Below are 24,950 nucleotides of genomic sequence, written 5' to 3'. Positions count from 1 at the left end.
AGGAAATAGATGGGAAAAAGGCCAAAAAAAAAATAAATATATATGTTTTTTTTTCATGGTTCTGGGGATTGAACACAGGGCACTCCACTACTGAACTATATCCTCAGCCCTTTTAATTTATTTATTTTCAGACAGGGTCTTGCTAAATTGCCCAGGTTGGACTTGAACTTGTGATCCTCTTGCTTTAGCCTCCCAAATAAAAGAGATTACAGGAAAAGCACCAACATGCCCAGCCAAGAAAGGCTATTAAAATCAGACATCTTGTGGCTGGGGTTGTGGCTCGGCGGTAGAGCGCTCACCTAGTATGTGTGGGGCCTTGGGTTTGATCCTCAGTACCACATATAAAGAATAAATTAAATAAAGGTATTGTGTCCATCTACAACTAAAAAATATAAAAAAAGAATCAGACATCTTTAAACTGGGATATTAATCTCTCCTCTCCTATTCTGTTATAGAAGCCACTTGACTCCAGCTGTTAAGAAGTACCTTCTTGCCAGGGTACGTGGCCAACAGCTGAGGCAGGAGGATCATCTCAGCAAAGGCGAGGCAGGCACTAAGCAATTCAGTGAGACACTGTCTCTAAATAAAATACAAATTAGGGCTGAGGATGTGGCTCATTGGTCAAGAGGCCCAGAGTTCAATCACCAGTACCCACCCTCCCCCCCAAAAAAAAGAAGTGCCTTCTTCTCTGAATCCACTCATAAAGGGTTCTGCTGAGGTTAGAGGCTGAAGATTGCTAGAGAACCGTACACACCTATGTTCAAGAAAAGCTTGCCTATGCTTGGCTGTGATATAAAAGAGAAATAAAATGAATACTTATATAACTCCATTTCCCACTTTCTATGAACTTTGGCCATTTTAGGATTCAGTGCCCTTTCTATTATCAACCCATGACTTAAAGCTGATCTTGCTCTAGACTCTAGAGAGGACTTCTTCCTCTCTGTTCTTCTAACATCTAATCTGAAGGAAATTAATCTTACTCCCTCCTCACTCTTCCAAGAGGGTATAAGGAACACAGGAGAAAGACAGGAATATGCAAAACATAGTTCAGAGTTTGACTCCCATAATCTGTGCACTTATAATTTGTTTGCTTAAAGTAATCAGCTAAACCCTGAATGATAAATCATAGTTACTAAAATATGGACTTTCAGAGAGTCAACCAAGGTTGAAACGGGTCAACAGACTTGTGTTAAAATAGGAAGCCAATGGACAAGGCTAGGAAGAACATTGAAATCTTAAATTCTCATGACCAAAACAAAAACTAAAACAGTCCAGCAAGCAATTATGAAAGATTAACATAAGGTCCTCCATTTCCAACTCTTGAGGAGTAAAAACACTGAAGTATTTGTAAACCTTTGTATGCCATTCTTGGTTTATCATACCAATTGAGACAACAAGATGGAACTACTAATGTTTATGAAACTCCTTAAAAATAAATATTTGCAGCAATTAATCATTCAACCTGCAGGCACTGCTATTTCAACTAGAGGATAGTTCAAAATTGTTTTTGTTAATTGCTTTTTTAAAAAAAACAATTATTTGGGGCTGGGGCTGTAGCTCAGTGGTAAAGGGCTTGCCTCGAATGTGTGAGGCACTGGGTTTGATCCTCAGCACCACATAAAAATAAAGACACTGTGTTTATCTACAACTAAAAAATTTTTTTAAAAAACCATTTATTTATTTTTTAAGTTGTTGTTGGACATAATACCTTTATTTATTTATTTATATGTGGTACTGAGGATAGAACCCAGGGCCTCGCACATGGTAGACAAAGGCTCTATGGCTGAGCCACTACCCGCAGCCCTTGTTAATTGCTTTTTAAGAACAAAGATGAGCTCCTTCTAACAGAAGTCCAAACTTCTTCTTAGTCTGAATACATACAATATTCATCAACAACATGAAGTTTGGTTTACCCAGGGCTAAGTAGAGAATGTAACATTCACAGTAGTAACCAAAAAGAATGAATTCCTTGTATCAAGCATAATCTCATACATTGTACATAAATGGGTTGAAGACTTTCCATCTCCTGGTTTACTAGAGACTCCAAATCTTTAGTGTCTTTTTTGATTCTTCCCTCTTCATAAGCAATAGTCAATTTAAAATAAATGTGAATTTAAAATAAATTGTGAATCTTTGATTCACAATTTTTTCTCTAATTTTATGGTTAAAGTCTTACTTTACAGGCCTCACTAATAAAAGGTTTTTAACTAGTCTCCTAGTGTGTATTCATAAATGTCAATCTACCAAGTTCTTAGTTTGCAATCTACCAAGTTCTTAGTTTGGTATATAAGTTCATCTGCTATCTACTTAAATCTTATTTCTACTTCCCATCTCTTCCTTACTGTTGTTTACTTTGTACTTTCCACAGGAAATGCCCTCCTTCTCACTTCATGTTTTGTTTGGTTTGGTGCTGGGAATTGAACCTTGGAACTCCCACTGAGCTATATTCCCAGCACCCACTTCCTCTATGTTCATCCAAATCCTTCTAATCACTCAAAACCCAACTCATGTCCTATCTCTTCTATAAGATGTTCCCTAACCTAACCTTTATTAGTTCTATATTCCTAGCCTTAGTAGATACCATATGATCTAACACAAGATTTATATATTTTCTGCTATGCTTTCTCATATATTCAGCCACATGATAAGTCTTTTGAAAACAGGGTCCAAATCCTTTACTCCCTTAGCCATTTCTCATGTGCCTACTATAGAATTTGTATTTTGTTAACCCTTCTTGTTTGAAAGGAAAAGGCAATAATTTCACCCTGTTCTTGTCATCTGGGTATACATATTTCTCCAATCTTTTCATATAGAAATTGAAACTGGACATCAGAATAAGTCAAATTAAGCCACAGTTTCCAAGAACATGCCTATTTACATGAAAAGTTTGATCTGATTGAAAGAGAAATATCTTAAGTTTGTCTATAACAAAGTTCCTCATTTAGGCCCTATTACAGTTTGAATATTAAGTGTTTCACAAAAGCTCCTGTGTAAATACAGGAAGTTCAAAGGTAAAAATGACTGGATTATGAGGGCTATGACCTAATTAGTCCATCCCAGTTTGAATGGACTAACTAGATGGTAACTGTAGGTAGGTGGGATATGACTGGAAAAGATAGGTCACTGGGGGCTAGCCCTGAAAGGGTTCATCTTCCCTGATGTCCTTCCCCACTCTCTGCTTCCCAGCCACCATGAGGTGAGTAGTATTCCTGCAAGAGTTGACAAAGATCGAGAAAGAATCATTTAGAAACCCACATTCTTAAAGAGGATTAGACCTACAGACAGAACTAGCGATCTTAAACCAACACACTTAACATATTAACCCCCAAAATAATTAGGTCACAAACTCATGGTGAATTCATCTTCCCTGTCATATTCCAACATGATATTCTGCCTCACCTTGGGCCCAGAGCAATAGAAGCAGCATGATATGGACTAAACCTCTGAAACCATGAGCCAAATGTAACTTTTCCTCCTCCAAATTGTTCTGGTCAGATATTTTGGTCACAGTGACACAAAGCTGACCAACACAGACCCTGTCATACTTCTGACTTAATCTGAGGAGTGGAGGGCAGGTACACTGTCATTTATACATTTTCAAAAGGTCTTGATTTATCAACTCACCTATTACATGGGCAGACACAAAGGCCACAGCACTTGTTGAGCTCTGTTAAAGTCTTCTCTGCTTCTCTCATGTCTTTATTTATTTGGTCCATGCCTTCTTCTATTCGGTTTAGTTGTTCTAAGAATGAGTTGTGAAGATTAAGTTTTGTGTTGCATTCAGTGTTAATCAGAATTATAGAGCAGCAAATTCAACCTCAAATCTACCAATAACTCACCACAGTGAACATATTAGAGTCAGAAGTCATATTAGTATTAGAAATTATTAACATGAAAATAATCTTTTACATCTTGATCCTAAGGTACTTGGCATCTCAATGTGGAAAAAATTGTACTAAAGAAAACTGTTCAAAGAAAAACTCTTAAAACCAACTTTTCTTTGCCCAGACCAGATTCCCTTCACTTAATAGGCTCAAAATCTGAGGGCTGTTATAAGACTAATAAAAATTAGACCAGATTACCTAAGGCCAGCTCAAATTAAATATTTCTAAGCTCATCAGAATTTAGGCCTGTTATAGGACTTGATTTCTGAAGATGATGCAAGAGTATCATAATATCTAAGGTATATATAACCAATGCACACAATAAGCCACACTGGCCTAACACATACTTGGTATACAGTTAGGCACTGCTGTCTCTCATTCCAAACCAGCTACGAACATGATATAATTCAAATTATAAAACAATTAAGAAAAATATCACTCTTATTTTACAAAAAGAAGGCATTTCCAAAAGCTGAAATTTATAAGTAGGTAATTTGACAGGGTTTTTTTAGCACAGTAAGTGAAAATAAAGAGTTTCTGCTAATGACTTCAACTCACCCCCTTGCTCATCCAGCATAGTGATGGTCTTGATTCCTGCATCCTGAGACTAAAAGAAGGGGGGAAGCTGATAGTAAAACAAAACAAACTCAAAATAACAGAAACAAAACCTATAAGAGTTGACAAAGAGCAAGAAAGAATCATTTAGAAACCCACGTTCTCAGAGGATTAGAGCTACAGATAGAAATAGTGATCTTAAACCAACACACTTTAACATATTAACCCCCAAAATAATTAGGTCACAAACTCATGGTGAATGCATCTTCCCTGTCATATTTCAATACTATCAAAAGGGAAAACTGAAAAGGCCCGTTTGTGCATGGTTTGACAATTTTAGCAATTGCTGGTTTAAAATAATAAAGTGTATTGACATGATACCCTTCAACACCAATTCCAGCTAGTGCTGCTAGGATCCCTCCTATAAATTTCTATGCTTAATGATTAAACACTTCTTACCTCAATGGCTAAACCCAGGATTCTTCTTGTACTTTCCAGAGACTACGAAAAAATACAGATTTTTAGTATTTCAAATTGTGCAAAATGTATAGAAAAAAATCTGATTGCAGGTCATATTCATGATGCTACTCTATTTTTAAAAACTGCCAGCCCATCCCTTCATAACAAAACAAAGAACTCTGGCCACCACTCTTTTAGTAATTTTCTTCCTACCAGGTACTTCTTAAGAGAAATGCGACATTGACAGGGTTCATAAAAATTTAATGTAGGGGGCTGGGGATGTGGCTCAAGCGGTAGCGCGCTTGCCTGGCATGCGTGCGGCCCGGGTTCGATCCTCAGCACCACATACCAACAAAGATGTTGTGTCCGCCGAAAACTAAAAAATAAATATTAAAAAGTTCTCTCTCTCTCTCTCTCTCTCTAAAAAAAAAAAAAAAAAAAAAAAAAAAAAAATTTAATGTAGGTAGAAATCGAAGTATATTACACAGATACCAGGAAACTGTTAAACAAAAACCAAAGTCCCACCAGGCATGGTGGCACACATGCCTGTAATCCCAGCAGCTCAAGAGGCAGGAGGATCGCAGGTTCAAAGCCAGCCTCAGCAATTTAGGGAGACTGTAAGCAACCTAGTGAGACCTTGTCTCAAAAAAAAAAAATGTTAAAAAAAAAAGGGGGGCTGGGGATGTGGCTCAAGCGGTAGCGCACTCGCCTGGCATGCGTGCGGCCCGGGTTCGATCCTCAGCACCACATACAAAAAAGATGTTGTGTCCGCCAATAACTGAAAAATAAAATGTTGAAATTCTCTCTCCATCTCTCTCTTCTAAAAAAAAAAAAAAAAAAAAAAGTGTCCAGAATTCCTTCCAGAATGCAAGTAAGTAATGATTTACCTTAAAAAAAAAATTCTTTAAATTGTTTTTACCTATATAGTTTTTTGGTGAGTTGGAGGAAAAAGGAGCTAGTAATGGCACTATGGGGCAAAGGAATTCTTTGATGTAAGCAACATAGAAGAATCCAAAATGATCACTAAGAAGATCCTCTCACCCCTCCATTGTGAAACTGAAGTGGAATCAATTACTCATTCTAAGTAAAAACATTTACCTCATCAGTAACCTGGTGAGCCCTCAGTTGAATCTCTTCTGATGACATATTATCCATGATGAATCGAAATTCTATCAGGCACAGAAATGTAAATGTAGATAATCTATAAGAATAAGGATACATGAACATTTGTTTGAGCAAAGAGCATGGATTTACAAAATTTGGGTTCATAGGCAGACAGGATAAATATCTGATCTCTTTATCTACCTGTCTATCTAAATCATAGAAATTAAGGCTAAGAGAGGAAAAGCGGATGTTTAATGGTAGTTAGCATCAAGGGTGAACCTGAAATACAGGTGAAGTACTCTTTCCCTCTACTTTGAAAAACAAGGCATCCGATTGGAAGGCAAGCTCCAAGAGACTATTAAAATTAATTCTTAAGGGCTGGGGATGTGGCTCAAGCGGTAGCGCGCTCACCTGGCATGCGTGCGGCCCGGGTTCGATCCTCAGCACCACATACCAACAAAGATGTTGTGTCCACCGAAAACTAAAAAATAAATATTAAAAAAAAATTCTCTCTCTCTCTCTCTCTCTCTCTCTCTCTCTCTAAAAAAAAAAAATTAACTCTTAAGTATGGTGGCACATGCCTGTAATTCCAGCGATTCTAGAGGCTGGGACAGGAGAATCAATTTTAAGGCCAATCTGGGCAACTTCAAAATCTTGTCTCAAAAAGAAAAAAAAAGGCAGGAGGTAAGGGGCAGTGCAGGGGGTGTCATTCAGTGGTAGAGCACCCCTGGGTTAAATCTCTAGTACCACACACACAAAATAAAGAGAGGAAGAAAGGAAGAGAGAAAGAGAGGAGGAGGAGGAGGAGGAGGAGGAGGAGAATTATTCTTGATTGTACAATGTTCTTTATATGTTGTCTGAATAAAGTCTAAGTAAGGAAAGTAACATATTTCAAAGTGTTGTGAATGAAGAACACAGGATTCATTTCTAAAATATGCCACTTGTCCAAGATAGTCATAGGAGGAAATGAAATATTTTTCATTCTTTTTTTAAAGTATTTATTTTTTTAGTTGTAATTGGACACAATATCTTTATTTAATTTTATGCGGTGCTGAGGACTGAACCCAGGGTGCGCACATGCTAGGTGAGTGCTCTACCGCTGAGCAACAACCCCGGCCCCACATTCTTTTTTTTTTTTTATTTGTTCTACTTAGTTGTACATGACAGCAGAATGCATTTTAATTCATCATACACAAATGGAGTGCAACATTTCAATTTTCTGGCTGTACGTGATGTAGAGACACACCATTCATGCAATCATACATGCACCTAGTAATGAGGTCCAACTCATTCTATCATCTTTCCTACCCTCAAAACCCCTCCCAACCCTCCCCTTATTTTTCATTCTTAACAAAGAAAGGGTATAAAGCACTCAGAAAAGAGCTAAGGTTTTTATTATGAAAGACTGCTGTCATCCAATTATTTGTATTATGTGTCGTTTTATTGAAGTTTCTAAGAAAACAAACGATATTTCTCTAATACACAGTAACTCAGAAACAACAACAACAAAAAAAACCTGTAGACATTCAACTTAAAAAATAAAACATTTGGTTAGGTATTATTCAGTTCCACTATTACAAGAAGTCACATAAGTAATAAGCACTGTGGGATGGCTCTAGGTTCTTTTTATCTTTACATTTACTAGCTTTATATTAAATTTTTGAAAACTAATTTATCAAAGCTCTGTCAGTGACCAAGATAAAGTCTGGTTCACATTTTAGAATCAGTCTTGGTCACAACTTGAAGGGTGGGGATGTTACTGGCTTCTATCTAGTGGACAGAGGAAAGGGAAGCTACTAAACACCCTTTAACACTTTTGGTGAAAGTTCTTTAACAAAGAATGATCCCAGCCAAAATGCTAAAGGGCTGAGGTGAGAAACCCTGCTATGCACTAATCACTGATAAACAGAAAACCTAATAACCCAGGTAAGGCACAACTCTTGGAGAGTAATTGTTGTATCTTTGTATCTCTAACACCTAACAAGATCTGACAGTATCGCTACTCTGAAAATGTGCTAAATGAACAAATAAATAGAGAAACAGGGTGTACTTTCAAAGTAAAGTGACTCTTAGGAACAAAGATACATTTAACTGCAGTACAAAGACTGCAAACCACCACTAGAATCAGGAACCAAAAACTATTTTTACATGAACAGCTTGCTGGTCAGATACAAACCTTTTCAGTAGAGGATGGTAGTATAGCTCAGTGGCAGAGCACTTGCCTAGCATGTTCAAGGTCCTGGGTTCAACCTCCAACACAGCAAAACAAAAACAAACAAAAGTACCCAAACCTTTTCAATCACTTTTAGTAAGGAATATTACTAATCCTAGTGGTACTAGTACTAGATGTACTACCAATTTCTACTTTTAATAGAATCATCTTTGATGACCAAATACATGTCAAATGGAAGAAGGCAACACAATCAGAATCCTTTTCATAATTCTACTGTTCCAAATAAATGTTTTAAGGTACTAGGGATTGAACCAGAGGCAATTTACCACTGAGTTATATCCCCAACCCTTTTTATTTTGAGACAAGATCTTGATAACTTACTAAGGGTCTCACTAAATTGCTGAGGCTGGTATTAAACTTGCAATCTGTCTGCCTCAGCACCTTCTCCCTACATGCCCCCCACTTTCTGGGATTACAGGTGTGTGCCACTGTGCCTGGCCATTTTAAGGTTTAATTAAGTGTGCTAAACACAGTGGCACAAGCCTGTAATCCAATGACTTGGAAGGATTAGCCAAGAGGATCACAAGTTTGAGGCCAAACTGGACAATTTAGTGAGATTCTGTCTCAAAACAAAATTTAAAAAGGGCTAGGAATGATGCTCAGTGGTAGAATGTCCCAGTACAACAAAGGCCTGATTCCAAGAGTCAGGCCTTCTTTTTTTTTTTTTTCTTTTAAATCATTATTTATTTGACAGATAACTTCTGAATTAATATAAAGAAATGACAATAACTTATATATACATCCATTAAAAACATTTTCATTAAGCACCAAGTCGAACAGTTTCTCATCATTTTACCAAAAACACTTTTATCATTGAAAGACTGCCTCAAACTTAGTTTTGCTGGGGTGGGGGGGATGTGGGGGGAGATACCAGCGATTGAACTCAGGGGCATTCAACTACTGAGCCACATCCCCAGCCCAATTTTATATTTTATTTAGAGACACAGTCTCACTGAGTTGCTCAGCACCTGGCTTTTGCTGAGGCTGGCTTTGAACCCACAATCCTCCTGCCTCAGCCTCCGGAGCCACTGGGATTACAGGTGTGTGCCATCACGCTGGGCATTTATTTAGGCTTTTAATCAGGAAACTTAAAGCTGCCAATCAGAGCTTCTAACTAGCATGAGATGACCAGGTTAAAACCCTATGAGTAAAAAATAACTTTTAAGTTTTGACCTATACACTCCAACCAAGGGGAGATACACTGGCCTCAGGCTAGTCATCACAGGTCATAGATCCACAAACCAACTATCATCCTCACAGCTCACAAACAAAATGAATAATGTATATACAAAGTGAGTACAAAACACATGTTCCTGTATATTCCAGGGGAGTGATGCTTATTGCCATGAGCATACAATGCTGCAAGGGGCACAAAAAAATTCACTAACCCACAAGACAGTGGAAGGAATAAAAGTCCTGTGCCCTGGAATGGAGTAGAGTCTTTGTGGACCAGGTAGCATCCAGGCCACACTAGGAACATGAGTGCATATCGAGGCACATGGGGAGGGATCTTCAGGGTTGGAAAGGACAAAATGAACCAAGACACAGCCACAGACCTACTGACTATTCAGAAGACAGAGGAGTGTTTGTACTGGCTGAGGGATATAATCTAAGAGTTTCGTAAAATGGAGAAAAGAAAACCTCTTCTGACAAATCAGCAAAATATCTTCCCCACAGAGGACTCACATGCTCTCTGTGGAGGTGAGGAGCTGGGGTTCATTCACTCTGCAGGTCACCCTCCATCCCAAAGCCCTAGGCTCTTAGAATCAAATCCACTGAGCAAGAACTGTCCTTCATGTAAACTGCCTTTTCTCCAAAAAGTAAAACAAAATCACAAGCAAACAAAACAAAACTCAAAAGAAAAAGAATCAGACCAAGCTTTGACCCCTTGTCCATCACTTGTGTGCCAGCTGTCACACTAGGGAGACTGGGTCTGCTCTGTTACTCACACTGGTTCATTACTACGAGGCCTCCAGCATGTTGTGCTCCTAATACAGCTCCCTCAAGACAGCAAACACCACACAACACATAAACTCACACAACACATAAACTCAGCCAAACAAAAGGCAGCATCAACTTAAGGATCTACTATAATATTACTACACTAACCTAGCATAGTTTAACCTTTATTTCTGTCATATTTACAAAATATCTGCACTCTGTACTGCTATGGAAGCATTACAAATGTTGCATTAGATTCTTCTTGAGGTAGTTCAAAGTCTTGAGACAGCAAATTTAGATATTTTTCTCTACTACCATGGATGTGTAGTAACCGTAAAAGGCCTAAAACCAAATTCTTTCTCCCCAGATTCCAGGACTACTTTAATTTTTCCCCTCAGATTAAAACAAACTAACAACCGGAGGGGGGGGGAACTATATATAAACTACATAAAATTTTTAAAAGGAGCAAAAGGCCAAGGGGGAAAAAAAAAAACAAAACCCTGTGGCAAACTAATAGTCTAAACTTTGCTATAGACAAAGCAAACTACATAAAATTTTAAAAAGGAGCAAAAGGCCAAGGGGAAAAAACAAAACAAAACCCTGTGGCAAACTAATAGTCTAAACTTTGCTATAGACAAAATGAAACCTCACTTTGTCTACCAAGCATTTTATAAAGTACTCAAGTAATTAATAGCTCATAAAAATTAGGGAAATTTTTAGGTGGAAATAAAATTAACACCAACTCATTCTCTGGCAAATAGTTGTTCTAAAATGCCATGTCCACACAGAGAGGTCTAGAGGAACTGTCTGCAACAGGCTACCCTGTAGGCCAGACCTCTCTCAGGTCTGCTTCAAAGGTACAGGAATATTGGCAGATGCTTGTTCCAGGTAGGCCAAGGGGGCCGAGGGACTTCGGCCGGCTTTTTGTGTTGCACACTGATATCCTCCAGCACCTGCTGTCAATGCCTCAGCTTTGTCAAGTGCTTTTGCACCAGCGCAACTTTCCACTGCAACTCATTCCTTAGTTCTGAGATGTCCTCTTTGATAACTTGCTCTGGTTTCTGGACAAACAACTGCAATCTTTTTTGTAGAAAAAAGCATTCTGTCTGTCTTGCGATATCCAGAAACTTCTGATCAACACCAGTTCGAATTTCTTCCTGATTGGTGCCATTGACATAATCCTGACAAAGAAGCAAAGCAAGCCTCAAACGACGACTCCAACTCATCCAACAAGGTGCTGCTAGAAGTTTTCAGTGTGCCAGGCGCTGCCTGAAGAAGCGAAGCCTGGCCCAGGAGTCCCCATGGGGGTTGCAGGGGGTGGGGCATAGCACCCAGTGGAGGCCTCAAACTTGTGATCCTCATGTCTCAGCCTTTGAGTCCTTGGGACTCAATGGCAATGGCACGTCTGTCGTGGCAGGACATGGCCCACTCAAGAGTCAGGCCTTTTAAGTACCCAAAAAAATGCAGATGAAATTGGGAGGTAGATGTGAAGAATTACTCTTGATAACGACAGTGAGGTCAGTGAACTCAAAGTTCTGCTTAAACTATTACTACTTCTTCTTCTTCTTCTTCTTCTTCTTCTTTTTTTTTTTTAATTCCCTAAAGAGATGACATACAAAGTAAAGATCCAGAATCTCTAAAGTTCTCATGTATTTGACATGCCAACATTAGGACACAGCTGCTGAAGGTTTTTCTTTGGATGCCTGAGAGTGTTAACTACATGATTATGGTATATAAAATTAAGAAGAGGGCTGGAGTTATAGCTCAGTAGGTAGAGTGCTTGCCTTGCATGCATAAGGCTCTGAGTTATCCCCAGCACCACAAATAAATAAAATTAAGAAGAGACAAAGCAAAATTTTAAGAAGGATGAAGACTGACAAGGAAAAATACTCCCCAGACTCACTGGTCTTTGCAAATCTGCTAGAGTGTAACAAAACTAGCTAGACTTACTAGATGACTCCCAATTTAACTTTCTTAACTTCTTTTTTAAAACTGGGTGAAGGAAAACAGCTATGAATGATGGCACATGCCTATAATCCCAGGGACTCAAAGGTTGAGGCATGAGGATCACAAGTTTGAAGGCCAGTTTGGGCAACCCCTGTCTCAAAATAAAAAATAAAAAGGGCTAGGGATGTAGCTCAGTGGGTTCAATCCTAGGTTCAATCTTCAGTACTGGAAGAAAAAAAAATAGATGATCTATACAAAGGGCTTAGCAAGTCACCCGGCATATGTTTGGTGTTCCATAAGCATTAGAATATTACTACTGAAGCAGAAACAATAGGCAAAATAAAAGTTAAGCAACAATGTTAAATTGTTGACATTATTAAAAGTACTGAGTGACACTTATGATGAAAGTAACTGAGAATAACAGTTACTAACTATTCATTGTTCCATCTGTCCCGCTAAATTTGAATATTAAAGCTGATGATATTGTATAGACTACACATCTCTTTTCATGGCAGTCATGAGACTGTACACATCAAGACAAATATCACACAGGTTAACATTAAACCAAGTTTCCTGTTAGACACCTCTGTGTCTAAAAAAAGGGTGTCTCTCTCTCTATATATATGTATATATGTGTGTGTATACATGCATATATACATATATTGCATATTGTATGTATATATATATATAGATACCTATATCTGTATATTTATATATATTAGCTTTGTATGTCTAAAAAATAAAATAAAATACGCCTTAAATGTTGTTTTTCTGGCTAAGACTGGGCAAACAAGGAACAAAATGACACAAACCACAAAAAGGACTAAAGTTATGACGACTAGAATATAAGGTAAACAAAGATGGACTAAAAAAATAATGTGCTAAAATTACAATGGAAATAAAACCTAAGTAGAAAAAAGTTTAGCAGGGAAGTAATCAAAATACTGTCAATGGCTGTGGAGGTATTCACAGAACTAGGAATGGCTTTTCTTCTTTTCCCAATTTTCCAAGTAGTTTACCATGAAGTTATATTTTAAATTTCATACATTTGTTTTTATCATAAAATATGATAGCTAAGACAACAAAGAAAGTAGATTTATAAGACCAAAGAAAACAAAGACAAGCAATAAATTCTAGATCCTAGTTCATATAAGAGAAGTCTTCCAGGTGGCAAACACAGTAAATATAATTTGTGGGACTATGGATAATCAACAATTTCAATCGATAAAAGTCTAAAAATAATAATAGCAGAACATATTTGGTGGCAGGAATGGGTTCTAGTGGGGTCTGAACAAGTTCTTAATATTTTTATGAAAAGAGTTCTAAAAAGTAGACAAGGGCTGAGGTTGTAGCTCAGTGGTAGAGTGCTTGCCTCGAGGGTTTAATCCTCAGTACCACATAAAAATAAATAAAAAAAAATAGGGCTGGGGATGTGGCTCAAGCGGTAGCGCACTCCCCTGGCATGCGTGCGGCCTGGGTTCGATCCTCAGCACACATACAAACAAAGATGTTGTGTCCGCCGAAAACTAAAAAATAAATATTAAAAAAATTCTCTCTCTCCCTCTCTCTTTAAAAAAAAATATATAAGTAAATAAAATAAAATTAAGGTATTGTGTTCCATCTACAACTAAAAATACTTTAAAAAAAAAAGATCAAAATAGGATCCTATGAAGAGAACAGAGAACTTAGCTTGGAATAGAGAATTTATAACAATCTTTTGTCATTACCCCTCACCACCAGTGCATCTTCTTTCTCTAACTTTCCTATCAACAATTAGCATCCTCAGATATTAAAAATAAAAGAATGAAATGAAATTACAAGCCAGGCATGGTGGTACACACCTATAATCCTAGCGGCTCAGGAGGCTGAGGCAGGAGGATCAGGAGTTCAAAACCAGCCTCAGCAACTTAGCGAGGCCCTAAGCAATTCAGTGGGTCTCTGTCTCTAAATAAAAAATACAAAAAAAAAAAAAAAAAAAGTGGGGGGGGCTGGGGATGTGGCTCAGTGGTTGAGTGCCCCTAGGTTCAATCCTAGGTATCCAAAAAAAAAAAAAAAAAGTGAACTTCAAGTTATGTGAATTATATCTCAATTTTAAAAGACAGATTAAAGGGGGTGGGGTGGGGAAGCTGAATAAGAACGACTTAGGAATGACAAAAAAAATGAAGGCAGAAAGTGGTCAACACAAAAAAGTATAATGAGTAAGAATTAAAAGGAAGATGGAAAAAATATAAATTTTATAGTTTTTTCCTGTACCAAACTATTTTCTGCTACAGTATAAAAATTCATGCAGAGATTTAATTAAGGTAGGCAGCATGGCGTAAACCTGTAATCCCAGCAACCCAGATAACTGAGGTAAGAGGATCACAAGTTCCAGGCCAGTTTCAGCAACTTAGTGAGGCCCTCAGCAACTTAGGAGAACCTACCTCAAAACTAAAAATAAAAAAAAATCAAAGGAGTTGGGAGTGTGACTCAGTGCTAAGTACCCTGGGTTCAATTCCTAGTACCAAAAGAAAAAGAAAAAAAAAGAGATTTAGTTAAAATGAGTGACAGGTGCTGGCTTTTATAGAAATAATATTTTTATTTTATATTCAATGAGTCACTTCCTTTCTTCTCCAAGAAAAGTGGTGGGTGAAAAACAGAAGGTTACATTAAGAAATATACTTGAACCAGCAGCTCAGGAGCTGAGGCAGAAAGACCCAAGTTCAAATCCAGCCTCAGCAACTTAGCAAGGCCCTAAGCAATTTAGTGAGACCCTGTCTTAAAATGAAAAATAAAAAGGGCTAAAGATGTGGTTCAGTAGTTAAGCGCTCCTGGGTTCAATTCCTGGTACCAAAAAAAGAAGATAAAAATACCTGAAAGATCCAAGTGCAGTCTGTATTTAAAGCAATGTACAGGAATTATGAAAACATGTCTTTCTCTATTTTTAAAGATAAAAAGAAAGCCCAAGTTTTCTATCTCGTAACAACATAAAATTATTTTAAACTGACTTTTTTTAAACTGGCTATTATTAACAATTGGTACAAGAGAGTAAAATCTCATTAAGATGACATTAACAACATCATCATCATCATCATCATCATCATCATTATTGGTACTGGGGACGAGTTCTTTGTTTTGTTTTTTGTGTTGCTGGGAATCAAACCAAAGGCCTCATGTATGCTAAGCATACACTCTACCACTGAGCTACTCTCCCAGCTCGTAAAACTTATGAATTTTATGTTAGTATATCTGCAAACACTAATCTGTTTTCAGACATTTAAAATCATCATAAAAGATTAAATACTTGGGGCTGGGATTGTAGTTCAGTGGTAGAGCACTTGCTAGCATGTATGAAGCACTGGGTTTGATTCTTAGCACCACATAAAAATAAATAAAGAAAATAAAGGTATTATGTCCATCCACAGCTAAAAAAAAAAAATAAAAGGATTAAATACTTATTGAAGATATACTATAAACTAAAAGAATAAATTTCAAAGTCAAGAAAATTCCACATATGGGCTGGGTATGTAGCTCAGTGGTAGACGGCTTGCCTAGTATGTGTGAGGTCATAGGTTCAATCCCCAGTGCTACAAGAAAATTTTAAAATAAGGAAAAGAGGGAGGAGGAAGACGCGCCAAGCGCCCAGCCCAGACTAGAGGAGGAAGTCCGGCCCAGACACGAGGAGGAAGGCGCCAGGCGTCCAGCCAGACCGGAGGAGGGGAGGAAGGCGCCAGGAGCCCAGCCAGACGGGAGGAGGAAGTCTGGCCCCGCCCCTAGTGCTAGTTCGGAGGAAGCCCATCAACCCTTAAAACCCATCAAAGGGGGCGTGGCTACCAGCACGGTTCTGCAGCTGATCCAGGTACCCGGTTTCCAACTCCCCCACCCTTAGCTGAGATAACTCAAAATATTTCCCACAAGCTTTTGGGGGTTGTAGCTATCAACGCAAAACAACAACTGTACAGGCACCTGGTTTCTACCTCAGAGACTAGAGTAGGGAAGATACAGGTAGAAGCTCATTTCCTTTCACACTGGCTATACCCACCACCCTGAATACAGAGGCTCAAGCTAGGAATAGACAATGCCACCTACTGGAAGCAAGGAAAACAGTGTTATGAGAGACTTTTTTTTTCTCTTTCTTTCTCTTTTCTTCTCTCTCTTCCACAACTTCAGCATATGTGAAACCAAGAACTGTGCATGAACAACTGAATTACCAAAGTAATACAATATAGAGGAATTGCATATACCCCACCTCCCCCCATTTTTTTCTTTATTTCTATCTTACTTCCCTTTTCCTTTTCTTATTTCTCTTTTCTTCCTTGTTATTTTTTTTTCTTTTTTTTTTTTAATTCGTATTCTCTCTATCCCACTTTCAACATCCTACTTTTGCTATCTATACATAGGGTAACTATCTAAATAGATAGGAGGTTGAGTCTATACATTCTTCCATAAATTACCAGTCTAGTGGTTAGAGTTCTCCAAAGGTGCTAAGTTAGTTTAACCTCTACCCTCATTCCTTTCCCTCTAAGTATAACATCCTTCGTCTGAAATTAAGTTTTCTATATGCCACCAGATATGGTACGCCTTTTATGAAACTAATGAATATATTCTTAAGTAATAATTAAAACCAATATCTATAGTCTTAGAATCTAACTATAAATGTATTAATAATGAAAACTTGTGCTTAGATAATGTACTGTTGATATTGGGATCGGTTAACATTGTCTTTCTCTGCAAAATAGGGATTTTGGAGCTATACAAGAACAATATAAATATATAAGGGGAAAAACATTAGCACAACAGTTTCACAAAGCTAGAAAGAATCACGAGCAGTATGAAAAAACAAAGAAATAAAAGACCACAAACAATACAGGTCAATTCAACATTAGATGAGGTAATATCTGCAGCTGATGGAATGTCAGACAAAGAGTTCAGGATATACATGCTTCAGATGTTCTGGAGTCTCAAGGAAGACATTATACATCAAATTCAGACAATGAAAAATCACTTTGACAATGAATTACATAAACAAATCCAAGAAGCAAAAGATCAACTCTATAGGGAGATAGAGGATATAAAAAACAAACAAACAGAAATCCTGGAAATGCAGGAAACAATAAACCAAATTAAAAACTCAAATGAAAGTATTACCAGCATGGGGCTGGGGATGTGGCTCAAACGGTAGCGCGCTCACCTGGCATGCGTGCGGCCCAGGTTCAATCCTCAGCACCACATACAAACAAAGATGTTGTGTCCACCGAAAACTAAAAAATAAATAATAAAATTCTCTCTCTCTCTTTAAAAAGAAAATATAAAAAAAAGAAAGTATTACCAGCAGAGTTGAACACTTAGAAGATAGAACTTCAGACAATGAAGACAAAGTTTTTCAACTTGAAAAGAACATTCTCTCAGCGAGAATGTTAAGAAATCATGAGCAGAACATCCAAGAATTATGGGATAACATCAAGAAACCAAACCTAAGAGTTATTGGGATACAAGAGGGTACAGAGGTCAAAACCAAGGGAATGAGCAATCTATTCAATGAAATAATACTAGAAAACTTCCCAGACTTAAAGAATGAAAAAGAAATCCAAATACTAGAAGCCTACAGGACACCAAATGTACAACATCATAAGAGATCCACACCAAGACACATAATAATGAAGATGCCCAACATACAGAATAAGGAGAGAATCTTAAAAGCCACAAGAGAGAGGAAGCAGATTACATTTAGGGGTAAACCAATCAGGATAACTGCTGATCTTTCAACACAGACTCTGAAAGCTAGAAGATCCTGGAACAACATAGTTCAAATGCTGAAAGAAAAAGGGTTCCAACCAAGAATCATGTATCCAGCGAAATTAAGCTTCAGGATTGAAGATGAAATAAAAATCTTCCACGATAAACAAAAGTTAAAAGAATTTGCAGCTAGAAAACCAGCTCTTCAAAACATCCTTGGCAAAACATTACAGGAAGAGGAAATGAAAAATAACAATGAAAACCAACAGCAGGAGGTAGTACAGTAAAGGAAAAACTAAGCATAGAGGAAAAACAAATCATGTTAAGTATCATACATAACCAAATATGGTGGAAATACAAACCATATCTCAATAGTAACCCTAAATGTTAATGGCTTAAATGCACCAATCAAAAGACATAGGCTAGTAGAATGGATTTAAAAAAAAGATCCAACAATATGCTGCCTACAGGAGACTCATCTGATAGGAAAAGACATACACAGACTGAAGGTGAAAGGTTGGGAAAAATCATATCACTCATACGGACCCCGGAAGCAAGCAGAGGTGTCCATACTTGTATCAAATAAAATAGACTTCAAGCCAAAGTTAATCAAAAGGGATAAACAAGGACACTACATACTGCTCAAGGGAACCATACACCAACAAGACTTGACGATCATTAATATATATGCCCCCAACAATGGTGCAGCTACATTCATCAAACAAACTCTTCTCAAATTCAAGAGTCTAATAGACCACAACACAATAATCATGGGAGATTTTAACACACCTCTCTCACCAATGGACAGATCTTCCAAACAAAAGTTGAATAAAGAAACCATAGAGCTCAATAATACAATTAATAATTTAGACTTAATTGATATATACAGAATATACCACCCAACATCAAGTGGATACACTTTCTTCTCAGCAGCACATGGATCCTTCTCAAAAATAGACCATATATTATGTCACGGGACAAATCTTAGCAATTACAAAGGAGTTGAGATACTACCATGCATTTTATCTGATCATAATGGAATGAAATTGGAAATCAATAATAAAATGAGAAAGGAAAAATCCTACATCACATGGAGATTAAAAAATATGCTACTGAATGAACAAAGGGTTACAGAAGACATCAAAGAGGAAATTAAAAAATTCTTAGAGGTAAACGAAAACTCAGACACAACATATCGAAATCTCTGGGACACTATGAAAGCAGTACTAAGAGGAAAATTCATTTCATGGAGTTCATTCCTTAAAAGAAAGAAAAGCCAACAAATAAATGACCTCACACTACACCTCGAAACCTTAGAAAAAGAACAACAAATCAGCAGCAAATACAGTAGAAGGCAAGAAATAATTAAAATTAGAGCTGAAATCAATGAAATTGAAACAAAAGAAACAATTGAAAAAATTGACAAAACTAAAAGTTGGTTCTTTGAAAAAATAAATAAGATTGATAGACCACTAGCCAAGCTAACAAAGAAGAGAGAGAACCCAAATTACTAGCTTACGGGATGAAAAAGGCAACATCACAACAGACACTTCAGAAATACAGAAGACAATTAGAAATTATTTTGAAACCCTATACTCTAATAAAATAGAAGATAGTGAAGGTATCGATAAATTCCTTAAGACATATGAACTACCCAGATTGAGTCAGGAAGATATAAACAACCTAAACAGACCAATATCAAGTGAGGAAATGGAAGAAGCCATCAAAAGACTGCCAACCAAGAAAAGCCCAGGACCAGATGGATATACAGCAGAGTTTTACAAGAACTTTAAAGAAGAACTAATACCAATACTCCACAATCTATTTCAGGAGATAGAAAAAGAGGGAGAACTTCCAAATTCATTTCTATGAGGCCAATATCACCCTGATTCCCAAACCAGATAAAGACACCTCAAAGAAAGAAAACCACAGACCAATATCCCTAATGAATTTAGATGCAAAAATCCTCAATAAAATTCTGGCAAATCGTATATAAAAACATATCAAAAAGATCGTGCACCATGATCAAGTAGAATTCATTCCTGGGATGCAAGACTGGTTCAATATACGGAAATCAATAAACGTTATTCACCATATCAATAGACTTAAAGATAAGAACCATATGATCATCTCGATAGACGCAGAAAAAGCATTCGACAAAGTACAGCATCCTTTTATGTTCAAAACATTAGAAAAACTAGGGATAACAGGAACTTACCTCAACATTGTAAAAGCTATATATTCTAAGCCTCAGGCTAGCATCATTCTAAATGGAAAAAAACTGAAGGCATTCCCTCTAAAATCTGGAACAAGACAGGGATGCCCTCTCTCACCACTTCTATTCAATATAGTTCTCAAAATACTGGCCAGAGCAATTAGACAGACGAAAGAAATTAAAGGCATTAAGATAGGAAAAGAAGAACTTAAATTATCACTATTTGCGGATGATATGATTTTATACCTAGAAGACCCAAAAAGGTATACAAAGAAACTACTAGAGCTAATAAATGAATTCAGCAAAGTGGCAGGATATAAAATCAACACGCATAAGTCAAAGGCATTCCTGTATATCAGCAACAAATCTTCTGAACTGGAAATGAGGAAAACCACCCCATTCACAATATCCTCAAAAAAAATAAAATACTTGGGAATCAACCTAACAAAAGAGGTGAAAGATTTATACAATGAAAACTACAGAATCCTAAAGAGAAATAGAAGAAGATCTTAGAAGATGGAAAAATATACCCTGTTCATGGATAGGCAGAACTAACATCATCAAAATGGCGATATTACCAAAAGTTCTCTATAGGTTCAATGCAATGCCAATCAAAATCCCAACGGCATTTCTTGTAGAAATAGATAAAGCAATCATGAAATTCATATGGAAAAATAAAAGACCCAGAATAGCAAAAGCAATTCTAAGCAGGAAGTGTGAATCTGGAGGTGTAGCACTACCAGATTTCAAACTGTACTACACAGCAATAGTAACAAAAACAGCATGGTACTGGTACCAAAACAGGCGGGTGGACCAATGGTATAGAATAGAGGACACAGAGACCAATCCACAAAATTACAACTATCTTATATTCGATAAAGGGGCTAAAAGCATGCAATGGAGAAAGGATAGCATCTTCAACAAATGGTGCTGGGAAAACTGGAAATCCATATGCAACAAAATGAAACTGAATCCCCTTCTCTCGCCATGCACAAAAGTTAACTCAAAATGGATCAAGGACCTTGATATCAAATCAGAGACATGGCGTCTGATAGAAGAAAAGGTTGGCTCCGATCTACATATTGTGGGGTCGGGCTCCAAATTCCTTAATAGGACACCCATAGCACAAGAGTTAATAACTAGAATCAACAAATGGGACTTACTTAAACTAAAAAGTTTTTTTCTCAGCAAGAGAAACAATGAGAGAGGTAAACAGGGAGCCTACATCCTGGGAACAAATGTTTACTCCTCACACTTCAGATAGAGCCCTAATATCCAGAGTATACAAAGAACTCAAAAAATTAAACAATAAGAAAACAAATAACCCAATCAACAAATGGGCCAAGGACCTGAACAGACACTTCTCAGAGGAGGACATACAATCAATCAAGAAGTACATGAAAAAATGCTCACCATCGCTAGCAGTCAGAGAAATGCAAATCAAAACCACCCTAAGATACCATCTCACTCCAGTAAGATTGGCAGCCATTAGGAAGTCAAACAACAACAAGTGCTGGCGAGGATGTGGGGAAAAGGGTACTCGTGTACATTGCTGGTGGGACTGCCAATTGGTGCGGCCAATATGGAAAGCAGTATGGAGATTCCTGGGAAAGCTGGGAATGGAACCACCATTTGACCCAGCTATTGCCCTTCTCGGACTATTCCCTGAAGACCTTAAAAGAGCGTACTACAGGGATACTGCCACATCGATGTTCATAGCAGCACAATTCACAATAGCTAGACTATGGAACCAACCCCAATGCCCCTCAATAGATGAATGGATAAAAAAAATGTGGCATTTATATACAATGGAGTACTACACAGCACTAAAAAACGACAAAATCATGGAATTTGCAGGGAAATGGATGGCATTAGAACAGATTATGCTAAGTGAAGCTAGCCAATCCCTAAAAAACAAATGCCAAATGTCTTCTTTGATATAATGAGAGCAACCAAGAACAGAGCAGGGAGGAAGAGCAGGAGGAAAAGATTAACATTAAATAGAGTCATGAGGTGGGAGGGAAAGGGAGAGAAAAGGGAAATTGCATGGAAATGGAAGGAGACCCTCATTGTTATACAAAATTACATATAAGAGGTTGTGAGGGGAATGGGAAAAAAAATAAGGAGAGAAATGAATTACAGTAGATGGGGTAGAGAGAGAAGATGGGAGGGGAGGGGAGGGGGATAGTAGAGGATAGGAAAGGTAGCAGAATACAACAGTTACTATTATGGCATTATGTAAAAATGTGGATGTGTAACCGATGTGATTCTGCAATCTTTGTAATGTTTTGAATAACCAATAAAAAAAATAAAAAATAAAAATAAGGAAAAGAAAAGAAAAAAGAGTTACTTGGGTTGTATATGATTTTATTTATTATTAAATCTTCTGTTACTAAGCTTGTTATTTCTAGATAAGGTGAATAATTAAATAAACTGTGTTGAATGAGCATTATATAGTAATTTGTAACAGATCCTGAATTTCTTCCTTATTCTGATACCTAGTGTCTTAGTTCATTTTCTGTTGATAACAAAATACCTGAGTCTGGGTACTTGTCATGGTTTGGATGTGATGTGTCCCCCAAAAGCTCATGTGTGAGACAATGCAAGAAGGTTCAGAAGAGAAATGATTGGGTTATAAGAGCCTTAATCCAATCAGTGATTTAACTGAGTGGTAACTAGAGTGGTAGGATGTGGCTGGAGGAGGTGAGAATTGGGGCATGGCTTTGGGTATATATTTGTTTCTAGCCAGTGGACTCTCTCTGCTTTCTGATCAAGATGTGAACTGCTTCCCTCTGCCACACTCTTCCACCGTGATGTTCAGTCTCACCTTGAGCCCTGAGAAATTAAGCCGGCCTTCAATGGACTGACCTCTGAAACTGTGAGCCCTCAAATAAACTCTTCCTCTTCTCGGATCCTTTAGTGACAGCAGTGAAAATGCTGACTAAAACAGAACTTTATAAAGAGGTTTATTTAGCTCACAGTTTTGAAAGATGAAAGTCCAAGATCACATGGCCCCCAGGTGTTTGGCTTCCTGTGAGAGACCCCTTGGCTGGGACAGAGAAATGGAAAGGGAACCAGTGTTGTACAGAAGCCAAGCATGTGGGGTGCACTCTTTTTATAACAAACCCACTCTGAGAGCACTCTAAGAGACCAGCAGTGCCCTCTAATGATCTAATTACCTTGCACTATGGCCCACCTCTTAAAAGTTCCACTACCTTACACCCAGCACAGCAGATACCTTTTGTTCTGAATTTTTTTTTCTGAAAAATTTTTTAAGAGAAAGAGAGAGAGAATGAATCTTTTTTGTAGATGGACACATCAAAATGCCTTTATTTTTATGTGATGCTTAGAATCAAACCCGAGTCTCACCTAGGCGAGCATTCTACCACTGAGCCACAATCCCAGCCCTGTCCTGAATTTTTGAGGCCTAAATGAAAGGTTCACTTGAGCCCAAGAGTTAAAAATCATCCTGGGAACATAGCAAGACCCTGTCTCAACAAAACAAACAAGGTTGCATTATCTCTATACTATACTAAACTAAAGAAGAAACATTCAGCACTTGAGGTCAGGGGTGGCACATCCAAACTACAGCAGCCAAGCAAGTTACTTAACCTATTTAAGTCACAGTTTCCTCATTCGTTGAGTTAATAGATCTACTTACCAGGGTTATTTCAGAAATAAAATTAGTTAATGTACCTAAATTGATTAGTACAGTGACTGGTACAAAGTAAAGGTTTATAAAATGACAGTTATTAATGAACTGAGTGTTTATACTCATGTTATCAGTTATGTTCTCTGTCTATGGTACTGATCTGGCATCAGAATGGGATCTAATTAGAAAGTTTCTAGCTGAACTTGGAATCAGAGCCAAAATACTTGAATGGTTTGGGTTTACATTTTATTTAGGCAAGGTGAAGTCTTGCCAATCATCTTCAACCCACATCTGATATCTCATGTCATAAATGCCTTCATTCTAAGCCCTAATGAAGTCCAAGTAAGTGTATATATAACATACTTACACATTTCCTATTTTAAGATTTAAAGATGAATAATAGAAAATAGATGCAAGGAATAGAAGAAAGGATTACAGAAAATAAATCAGAAGGTAGGTGTGGTGGCTCATGCCTGTAATCCCAGTGGCTCAGGAGGCTGAGGCAGGAGAAATGCAAGTTCAAAGCCAGCCTCAGCAACTTAGAGAGGCCCTGAGGGGCTGGGATTGTGGCTCAGCGGCAGAGCACTCGCCTAGCACGGGTGGGACCTGGGTTCGATCCTCAGCACCACATAAGAATAAAGGCTTTGTGTTGTGTCCATCTACACCTAAAAAATGAATATAAAAAAAAAAAAAGAGAGGCCCTGAGCAACTCAGCGAGACCCTTTGTCTAATAAAATATATAAAAGGGCTGGGGATGTGGCTCAGTAGTTAAACACCTGGGCTCAATGTATGGTACCAAGAAAAAGAAAAGAGTAGAAGAAAATAAATCAGAAATTCAGAAACAGATAATCGTTTACTGGGTAAAAGAATTTAATTTCTCTTTAAGACTATAATTTTTGCTCCTAAATACCATTTCTAATATGAAAAGCTAAAAAGGTTCACCCTACTTCCTCAAAAACTATAAGTACAAGGGAACTAATCATACAAACTATGGGTTTTGATTATTCCAAAATATTCTACATATCCTGGTCCCCCAAAAGAAACTATGTTCCAATTAGGAAATACAATTCTTCCTGAAGGCATTTAGTGAAGCTCATAGTTTCATTTAAATTAAAATAGTTTCCTCCTTTTACTTCCTCTCAAGTTTCCTTCTACCTTCCTCTGTATGAACAACTTTAACCGTTTTTACATAGAGGCCCCAAAACTATGCAAATACGATAGGCAGACCACAGAAGCATATCAAAT

The 24,950-nt window shown here is 37.5% G+C and overlaps 1 protein-coding gene and 1 pseudogene across 3 annotated transcripts in view; both read right to left on the bottom strand.

Moving 5' to 3' along the window:
- Snap23 (synaptosome associated protein 23) overlaps positions 1 to 24,950 on the bottom strand; it is a 44,333-nt gene that overhangs the window by 14,468 nt on the left and 4,915 nt on the right. For 2 of the 3 annotated variants that reach the window (XM_026390915.2, XM_077800274.1), the window contains 4 exons: positions 5,997 to 6,067; positions 4,899 to 4,940; positions 4,443 to 4,491; positions 3,625 to 3,742 (listed from right to left, as the gene is read on the bottom strand). In XM_026390915.2, coding sequence (XP_026246700.1) covers positions 3,625 to 3,742; positions 4,443 to 4,491; positions 4,899 to 4,940; positions 5,997 to 6,053 — 266 coding nt within the window. In that variant the 5' untranslated portion in view covers positions 6,054 to 6,067. Of the gene's footprint in view, positions 1 to 3,624; positions 3,743 to 4,442; positions 4,492 to 4,898; positions 4,941 to 5,996; positions 6,100 to 24,950 lie in introns of those variants that run through there. The other variant, XM_026390896.2, reaches the window with a different exon arrangement.
- On the bottom strand, positions 10,866 to 11,720 carry LOC113184288 (mediator of RNA polymerase II transcription subunit 28 pseudogene; annotated as a pseudogene).

Source organism: Urocitellus parryii, chromosome 6 (genome assembly GCF_045843805.1).
Source record: "Urocitellus parryii isolate mUroPar1 chromosome 6, mUroPar1.hap1, whole genome shotgun sequence".
In the NCBI taxonomy this organism is placed as follows: Eukaryota; Metazoa; Chordata; class Mammalia; order Rodentia; family Sciuridae; genus Urocitellus; species Urocitellus parryii.
The sequence above is the reverse complement of the archived record's forward strand: the minus strand, read 5'-3'. Positions and strand labels throughout refer to the sequence as shown.